Source organism: Cynocephalus volans, chromosome 5 (genome assembly GCF_027409185.1).
Source record: "Cynocephalus volans isolate mCynVol1 chromosome 5, mCynVol1.pri, whole genome shotgun sequence".
In the NCBI taxonomy this organism is placed as follows: Eukaryota; Metazoa; Chordata; class Mammalia; order Dermoptera; family Cynocephalidae; genus Cynocephalus; species Cynocephalus volans.
Genome location: NC_084464.1, coordinates 7,004,130 through 7,014,276, shown reverse-complemented (window position 1 = coordinate 7,014,276; position 10,147 = coordinate 7,004,130). Strand labels below are relative to the sequence as shown.

The window sequence follows — 10,147 nt, the reverse complement described above, 5'->3', positions numbered from 1 at the left end:
CGTCCCGCTCCCCCTCCAGGGTTCTCCAGTTCCCCAAAGCCTCCCAAGACCGTCATGGGATAAATACGAGTTTGTGACATTCCACGACAATATCAAATTTTAAAGCGTTGTGTTTAAGTAGGTGACAACCGAGAACACACCGAACCCACCCCGTACTCAGCAGATCTCGGAGCTGAGCTTCGGAGGCGCCGAGGCTGCGGAGAGCTCCAGGCGCGCGGCTTCAGCGCCCAGGCCCAGCCGCAGAGCGCACGTCCCTCCTCGCCTACCCCGGGCTCAGCACCGCCACCTCCCCCGGGTTCACGTTCCATCCCTCCGCTGCCTCGGGAGCGTACGGAAGCTCTTGACTCCCCGTCGGACGTCCCAGCAGGCGAGCGTAGATAGACTCCCGGACACGCGCGACAGCCACAGCGAGCGCCGGCAGCTGAGGCCCAAGGGGGCGACCCCAGACCGGGAGGTGCGCGCGGGCTATTCAGGCTGGGGCGCGCGGCGGGGGCCGAGGGTCCCACGTGCGGTCCCCACGCTCTCCTGGAACTGAGTCTTGGCTCTCAGGGGACTTTGCTGGAAAGCCCCGGCCCGGTGCGGTTAGAAAAAAGTTGATTCTCGACCTAAACGAGGCGTTCCAACGTGCCTTCCCCTCCCTCCACCCCCAACATCTTGGCCTCAGTTTCCCTTCACTTTAAGGACAGCTGAACCCCCCCCTTCCTTCTCGGCTCTGTCGGGGAGGGGGTGACTGGGCCCCTGTAGAGTGGGCGCCAGCGAGCGAGGTGACAAAAGGCGGAGCCGCGGGACAGGTATCTTTTAAACCTGCTGGCAGTTGTCACACGCCGCCGCTGCCGTCCGGGGTGAGACCTGTCAGCACGGGGGGGCCGAGGCCATAACCGTCGTCCTCAGCTTCTGGACTTGTCAATGGTGTCTCTCTCTCTCACTCACGCGCGCGCACACACGCGCGCGCGCACACTCACCCTACTATATTTTTAAAGAGTCACCTCGCGCACCCCTCGTTTTTTCTTCTTTCAGGATTCTGGGCAAAGAGCTTGAGCGAGGTGGAGCAGATGCCGGCGGACGCGGTGCAGGGCGCGGGCCGTGTGTGCTCCTACGGGATGAAACTCAACTGGGACATCAACGACCCGCAGATGCCTCAGGTGAGTGAAATCGAGTGTGTGGGGGCAACGCGTGGCGCTGTCCATCTGAAGAAGGGGCAAGGGCATCCCAGTTCTTGCAGAGACTTTGTGCACAGACCACAAACACACTGCTGGGGGGCCCTCAAAAGCAGAGGGAACTTCTCTGGACTTTGCAAAATGCAGAGTTGAGTTTAGACGTTTGTCTTCTCCTAGCAATTTTCTTGCTCTTGTCTGAAAACACCGAGGGCAGCAGGAAATGTCAATCGGGCTCCACTTTCTCAGTAGTAAGGCGAGGGCAGGACACCTGCTCCCTTCACTTTCCTTTAACTGGGGTGGAAATCGGGTGCCTCTCTCCTTATACCTCTACTTGAAACCCATGGGAAAGTTAGGGGAAATCTCCGCAAATATAAATACCACTGCTTCTCACTCAGCAAAACTGTGAGATCGGATTATGAATGGAGGTGACCCAAGTCTCAAACAAATAGCTCGACTTGAGCAATTTATTCTGACATCCTCCATTGCCCGGAGGAGGCCCCACAGTCAAGTGAAGGAGGCCAAAGCGCCCAATGATTATTTCTTTCCTAATGTCAAGGAGATCATCATTCTTTTAGGGTGAATTTGTTTTTGTTTTGTTTTAATGGAGCAAAGCAGTTTGGGGCCAAGTCCAGGGAATGAACTTGGTCATACTGGTTTGGGTCAAGACTGAGGAATGACTTTGAACTCCTGGGTGTAGGTGGGGGGTAGAATGGGAGTTATTTCCTAATATTTACAAAGGTGGACTTCCTGCAATGTTGGCACAGGAATGAGACAGCCTTTATTCAGCATCTACTATGTGCCAGATAGATGTTCAGATGAATAACAGTTCATTAGCAAGGTGTGTAGACTCTCAAATCAGCACATTTTGGAGCAGGTTTGTCTCACTTGTTTGTTTTAAAGTCTGCCTGCCTTAGAGTTGTGCTGGACCATTTTTGTGAAAGTGGACCCCAGTACAGCGAGTGAGTCTCATTCTCACTGACTTCAGTCATGTACATCTTCCTGAGAAACCGTCTGATCTTGCATTTTAGAAGAGTCACATCTAAATAACACGATAATGGCTCATCTCTCAGCATTTTCTAGACTTCTTATATAAATAGGAATTATTTTTCTTTTAGGAGACTGGTTCTTAAGAAATGCATGTGATATCTCAAAAGGGACAGACGCACTAGGATATAGAAAGAGAACTGGAGAAAGTTAGCATGGTCCTGCTCTGGCTGCTCAGTGTAGAGAACAAAACTGGCTATATGACCTTGAGAGAGTCCTTGAATTTGCCTTAGTCTCAGGCTACTCACTTGTCATCAAGTGGTGGAACTAGATAACTATCTCACACTCTTGTCCAAGTCTACTGTCAGACAGTTTTGTGTGTGTGTGTGTGTGTGTGTGTGTGCACGTGTGTGTACACATTCATGTGCCAACACATTTGAACAAATGACATCCAATCCTGGACATCCTCTGCTCTTGTTTTTATTTAAAAACACAGCCTCTATGGCTTTGCCTATGGTGTAACTACCTCTGTAGCTGGTGGGAGGCATGGTGACCTAGTCTATACCCTTATATGGGAGTCATGAAGAAGTACTGTCTTTTGGAAAATCGTCAATTTGTTACTAAGATCCTTAAGTTGAAATGTTCACTTTTGAAACAAAGATGTTTGCATTTAATATAAGTTTAGAGGTGGTAGTACATCTTTATATATTTCACTTTTGAGTTACCTTAAGTCTTGATCTTAAGTCAATGTACTAATTTATGTCAATTGTAATATTTCAGGGGAAAGATAAATAATGCCTATTAGTAATAACAATGATTTCAACAATATCCTTGTGGTTTTGAAAACAACCTTATTACTGTTAGAATATGCAATATTAATGATGTACACAAGTCTGAATTGTCTAACTTATAATACTTTGGCTTTGCAAATGTTCGATTTAATTTTCCTGGGCGGTAGAAGTGGGGAGGAGGTACAGATGGTTTACTACTGTGATAATACTCCTCTGACTATCACACCGGTAAAGCTAGTTGGGGCCAGTCTGCCACAAATCTGTTTATATCCCAGCTATGACACTGTGGAAGGTTATCTAGCTAACCTCCACTTTCTTATCTGTTAAATAAGAGGAAGGATGCCCATCTTGCAAGGTTGGTGTGAGGACTGCAGATATTGCATAACATGGCTCTGCAGGCCATCCTGGCTCTGTCCCCAGCACTACTTAATTCAGCACTGCAGTGTGAACACAGCTCTAGACAGTACAGAGAAGAATGTACATGGCTGTGTTCCAACATAACTTTTTATGGATACTGAAATTTGAATTCCATATAAATCTCATGTATCACAAAATATAATTCATCTTTTGATTTCCCCCCACCCATTTAAAAATGTAAAAACCATTCTTAGCTTGAAGTCACAGAAAAACAAACAGCAGATTAGATTTGGCCCATGGTCCCTGGTTTCTAGACCACTGCCCTGATGAATACCTGGTAAATAGTAAGTGCTCAATATAGGGTAATTTTACATTACACTTATATACACAAAAGACATTTATTGCAGTATAAATAATGCATAAAATGGACAGAGACCACCAAATATGAACACTAAAGCAATGTTCAGTATCGTAGATATAACATTATTTCATCCATGTGGCTTTCTTGAGGAGAATGACAGTCCCATATTGCTCTGGGGAGCAGTCCAGTACCAGGCAGGCTCAAGGTTTACTGTTATGGTTAAGTCCTTCATCTACTGTGAACCTTTTCAACTCGGAGAGCTAAGTTGGGAGTAGGAAGGGAAGCTGTTCTAGCCTCTCTGAGGGTGCTTTGGGTATCACTGCTGATGTGACTGACAGGTTTAGGATAGAGAATCAAGAGCTTTTGAAGAAAAAGCACTGACTTAAATATACTTACAAGTTAAATTGCATTTCAGTGATAGAGCTTTCCAGTCACTTTTTGTCCTGACACTTCAATACTTGAAAATGTTTTGAACATTTAAACACACCAAGAAGTGGTGTAACAGAGTGGACAGGAGCACAGGCTCTGGAGTCAGACTACCAGGGCACAAACCCTAGAGCCAGGCCTTGCTGGCTGTGTGACCTTGGACAAGTCAATTAATCTCTCTGACTTCCATATCCTATAAAATGTGGATAATAATAATGGTTCAAATGCCTGCACGTGTTGTGAAGGCTAGATGAATTAGTGCAGCATCTAGAAGGTAAGAGCTACATAAACAGTTATTAGCCAGAGAGGCAAACGTAGGCTGTGACATTTCGTGACAGCGTAAGTTATGGGTTGTACAACATTTCTGGGTGTAAAAAGAACTCATTTCTGTACTAGCTGCTCGTAGAAAACGTCAAGGGTGAGGGGTGCGTTCAGGCTGGCCAGAGCTGACCCCTCGTCCCGCGCTCGTCCCCAGGAGCCGGCCCACTTCGACCCCTTCCGCGAGTGGCCTGAAGGCTACGTGCGCTTCATCTACAGCCGCGACGAGGAGAAGGCGCGGCGCCACCTGAGTGGCCGGGCCATGCGCAACACCAACAACCACCACGGCCACATCCTCAAGAAGTCGTGCCTGCGCCCTGCCCGGCGGCGCCCCCTGCAGCTGCGGCCAGCCATCTGCGACAAGGCGCGCCTCAAGCAGCAGCGTGAGGGCGCGGCCCGGGAGGGCTCTGTCCCCAGCTCCTGTCCCCTCTCTTCCTTCAGAAGGGTCGGGGGGGGGGGGCGTTGCTATGATTTCTCCTTCTGGGCTTTGCAGAGAAAGCGTGCCCCAACTGTCACTCTGCTTTGGAGTTGATGCCCTGTCGAGGGCACAGCGGATACCCTGTAACCAATTTCTGGCGGCTTGAGGGCAACGCGATATTTTTTCAGGTAGGTGGGTGAGAACACGTTTCGTTTTGTTTTGTTTTCCCTGGCCAGTACAGGGATCAAACCTGGACCTCGGTGTTATCGGCACCTTGCTCTAACCAACGGAGCTAAACGGCCAGCCTGAGAACACAATGTGATGGATATTTTTCATCAGACCATTTAGAGACCAAGTCACTTGCGATGTGCCTTGGCAGCTCTAAAGCAAACAAACTACAGCTCCAGTGGCCAGAAATAGGTGCTGGAGCTCCCCAGGGACCTACAGAAGCCCAGGAATTCACTCACCTACTGTGTTCTTTAAGGGCCAGAGATAATGAACCAAGGTATAGTCATAGTTCATTTAATACAGTGAAAGGATTGTGGGTGATCTTTTAAGATGTCTATTATTCATGCTGTTTTAGTTGTTCAAGAATTTTTTCTCTGTCATTTTGGAAAACAAGAACAAAAACTTGGGATCATGGGAAAGGCATTATAAATTTTTGGCCAACATTGCCAGCTTCCTTTATAGGAATAAATAACATGTGATTTATTTCTTCATTAATGCAGGCCAAGGGAGTTCATGATCACCCAAGACCAGAGAGTAAATCAGAAACGGAAGCTAGAAGAAGTGCCATCAAGAGACAGGTGGCCTCTTTTTACCAGCCCCAGAAAAAGAGAAATCAGGAATCTGAGTTATCGAAGAGCTGGCATTGCACAGGGGTCTGTATTCATTTTCAGGACAAGATAGACTGATAATTATGTGTAATATAAATGTTATATATTACAACAGTTTGATTTTATATGAAAATTATATATCTCTAACAATATATTAAGTCAATGTTTGGATAAGGTTTCTAATCCCTTCTTAAAAACAAGCAACAAAGGATCTCTACAAGCAACAATCAAGTCAGGATGTGTACTGAAATCCTTCTACAAGGACAGTTATCCAACAGCAATAAAGAAACCTGTGCATACCAACAGGGAGTTAACAGTGCACCCCTGAGCCAGTCCTTGACATATTTACACAGGAACAGATAACATCTCTTTGGGTTACTTGGTCTGGTTTGGCCTTTCAACAAAAGCATGCCAAGCAGGCAGAGTGGTAATGTGAGGATGACAGAAACTGACCTTGTTCACGCACTTCCTACGTGTCAAGCACATATCTAGGAATTTCACACATTTAATGGTCACAGAAACACTATGAAGAGGTTACTATTATTAAACCCCATTTCTAAAATGAGGACTCTGAAGCTCAGAGAGGTTAAGTAACTTATAAGTAAGGGTCAGAGTCAGGATTCAAACCCAGGTTTATGTGACTCCTGAGTCTACACTACTGTGAACACAGTATGAGTGAGAACAGGACCACTTCCCACTCAGACCCATCCTGCCTGGCTACACTGGACCCCCTCAGTAGTGTGGTTGTCGTGCCTGAGTGAGCTCAAGCTTAGCAACCCCAGGACCATGTGCCTGAATCATGTCCCTGAGCAGTGCAGTATTCACAGCACAGAGCCCACCAACTGGAAGTTTCTTTTTATTTACTTGGTTGGCTATTACTACAAGTGAGGGTGTCCACACAATTTACATACCACATGTCTGTTTTGTTTTCTTTTTTTTTTAGGCAAGAAAGAATCAAGACAACAGTGAACATTTCAGCAACATACCTCCCCTGGAAAATCTGGAACTGTTTAATGTAATTACTGACACCGGTTTCCCTATTCCAGGGCAGCCTTGCCCCTCCTTCCCAAACTCTGATGCTTACAAAGCTACCTGTGGCCCAGCCACCTTTCAAGGGGACATAATGACCCCCTTTCAAAAATATTCAAACCCAAGAATCTGTTTGCCCAGACCAGCTTGCAGCTATGAATTGGCAGGCCCTGGTTTTACAAGTTTGAGCTCCTATCCCACCCTTTATAAAGATTCCACCAGTGTCCCTAATGATGCAGACTGGATTCATCTTAACACACTACAATATAATGTCAATTCATACAGCAGCTATGAGAGAGGCTTTGATTTCACTAGTAAACAACATGGCTGGAAACCAGCGCTTGGAAAAGCTGGTATTGGGAAGAGGACTGACCATGGGCAGTTCCAGACCATGGCCCCTCACCCTTATTATAACCCAGAGCTTCCCTGCAGGTACCTCACGACTCCCCCACCAGGTGCCCCTGCCTTACAGACCGTGATCACCACCACCACCAAAGTGTCCTACCAAGCCTACCGGCCACCTGCTCTGAAATACAGTGACAACGTGCAGGAGGTTAAGAGCCTTTTGAGCTGTAACTATGCTTCTGAAAATGCGCCAATGTCCATGTATCCAGAAGCCTTGGAACCTCCAGCTACAGTCACCAGGGCAGCCTCTCCAGCAGGGTCACTTCCTTTGAAACTTTCAGGAGATTGCCAGGCCATCAGACCCACTTTGGCTTTTCCTCAAGAGTCAGCTTCCTCCAGGACAGATGGAGTAGAGACTTGGGATGTGTGTCTATCTGGGCTGGGCTCTGCAGTTAGTTGCTCAGACAGAGTGGATCCATTTTTTAGCTATGACAATGAAGATTTTTAAAAGGCAGTCCAGGGGACAATATAGTATTGATGCATGTGCAGGCAATGAAACGTTTAATGGCAACTATTTTGTTGAGTTGGGAGATCCTTACTGTAGGCACAGAAATATAGATTGTAGTAAAAATGCTGATTAGCTGAGGAAATGATCAGTCAGAAATGTTTAGATAATATCAGGAAATGTCACACAGCTTTTTGAAACAAACTAGAGTGCATAGAAGTAATCCAGAGGTGTGACTCTTCCAATTGCACAAATAAACTGGAGACCATGAAGGTTAAATACAGTTTTAAATTTACTTAGCTTATTAGCTGGAGTAGAAGTCAAGAATCCTGATTCTAAGTCTTTCCCTTCAGATCATATTAGGGAATTTCACACATCCTTATTTGGTCCTTAGAGGCTGCCAAAATACCTTCAGGAAGAAATCTTTGCAATCTTATCAAACATTTCATGAAATTTTTGTTTATCATGTAGAACCTGTTAAAATAGCATCAGGAAGTGATTTTGATCCTTTTATGTCCGAAGTATATATCTACAGCTTTTTAAAAAATTTTTATAAATCTCTGGTAATGTTAAAGTGCAATTGTTTTTAAAAAGAATTTTGGTTCTCAGTATTAATTGAATACCTTTTAATAATGTGATGGTTGTTATAACAGAAACAGCCTAACAATTATGTTTCTTTAATGGTTTATTCTTGTTCTAAATATATTTTTTCTGATTAGGTTTCAAAATTAGAATTGACATATAGCTTTACTGTTTCTTTGTTAGTCTTCATTAATGTAATTGATAATGTTGTACAATTAAATGTAATAAAGACATTTTAAAGTAATGTAGCTGATGCTTGAGTTATTTCAAAACAGAAATAGAAAAAATATTTTTCGTATTGTGACCTGGAAACAGTTGTTATAAAATATTAAAACTTATTAGTTTGGCAGTTTTGTAGTTAATTTTAGAAATACCCATTTGCTGTACTCTCATAACAGAACCCTCCTGAACATTTGGAGAGTGCACACACAGACTCTTGCACTGCTCCCAATACTTAGTGAAAATATTCGATTTTCAAATAATGATAAACTACATAAGAGGTAATTTTTGATAAGGAGGGGAGAGACATCATCTTCAAATTTGCATAAAATACCAATTTGCATAACTAAATTGCAGTAAGTCAGATGCCATTTTAAATCACTGAGTGTTCTACGTGGGCCTCCTGATTCATAGATCCCTAACACCCTGACGTGAATACGTGCAGCTCTCACCACAAGGCTAACTGAGTATGAGCGCACGCCTATGATTTCCCAGCCAACATTGTCTCAAAGGAGAGGATGCCTCATATACTCATGGGCTATTTTGTCCTGTAGACGTCCATTGCCAAGACCGACAGCTTATCATTATAGTTAACATTCTTATAGGGCTTACCATGCTCCAGACACTGTTCTAAGCCCTGAACATATATTAATTTATTTAATACAGCTGTCCCCTGGGCCACCTCAGAGAGGTGGAATGACATACAATGAGTGGGAGGCCTGGGATTTCAATCCAGGTTGTCTCCAGAGTCCATGTTCTTAATCAATACATTATACTAGCTTTGATTATAGTCATTTATCGACAAAGTTTCATTTATACTAAAGTGTTGTACTTGACACAGAGTGGTGAGTTTAATTACTTGTAGGTGTCTGTGTTTCAAAATGGGACCTGAGGAATCTGAGCAGGACAGGGAGGAGGAGGCAGGGGTGGGAATGAGCAGACATGGTTGGAGGCCCAGCGGCAAGTATTTCCCGAAGCATGGTACAAGGGTGCCCTGGGGTACAGGTGCGTCTAGACAGTCCACAGATACTGTAATAGTTACAGATATATTTTAACATATAGCAGGAAATATATAAATAACACATTAAACCTACGATTTCAGGATATTTTTGCCCAAAGTAAAGTAGATTTTGCTTTAGTTTATTTGAAAGCAAAGCAACTTAAGAAAAAATATTAAGCAAATAATACTACAGGTATCACAAGGAAATGCCAAAAGTTGTCAAAATGGTTTGAGGACTACTGAAAAATGAGACATACTGCCCTCGAGCAAGGGACCAGGGGCTGAAGGGAAATGGCTCAGCTGAAAGGGGGAAATGGTGATGACAACAGACTCTATAAAGCAGGAGCCGATGGGGCAGCAAGCTCAGGTGTAACTTTTCACAGCTGAGAGCTGAACCACAGTCCCAAGGAGCTCAGACAAGAGGTGCTGGGTGCCGAGGCTGTGACATACGTCATTCTCTCTATCTCCCTCTCTCTCTCTTTTGGCAGCTGGCTGGGTCAGGGATCAGAACCCTTACATGTTTCACGAGGTGAAACAAGGTGCGTGTGTGCATGCGTGTGTGCGTGTGTAAATGCACATAACAAATCTGTATGGAATTAGAACGGGGTGAAACAAGGTGCGTGTGTGCGTGTGTGCGTGCGTGTGTGTAAATGCACATAACAAATCTGTATGGAATTAGAACGAGGTGAAACAAGGTGCGTGTGTGCGTGCGTGCGTGTGCGTGCGTGCGTGTGTGTAAATGCACGTAACAAATCTGTATGGAATTAGAACGAGGTGAAACAAGGTGCGTGCGTGCGTGCGTGTGTGTAAATGCACATA

The 10,147-nt window shown here is 44.9% G+C and overlaps 1 protein-coding gene across 1 annotated transcript; it reads left to right on the top strand.

The window, feature by feature from the left end:
• Window positions 1-1,052: 1,052 nt before the first annotated feature.
• On the top strand, window positions 1,053-8,055 carry LOC134378737 (chorion-specific transcription factor GCMb-like). Its single transcript, XM_063098048.1, has 6 exons — window positions 1,053-1,142; window positions 4,552-4,777; window positions 4,888-5,000; window positions 5,541-5,665; window position 6,072; window positions 6,592-8,055. The coding sequence occupies exons 1-6, from the start codon at window positions 1,053-1,055 to the stop codon at window positions 7,528-7,530; spliced, it is 1,494 nt and encodes a 497-aa protein (XP_062954118.1). The 3' UTR covers window positions 7,531-8,055.
• The last annotated feature ends 2,092 nt before the right edge of the window (window positions 8,056-10,147 follow it).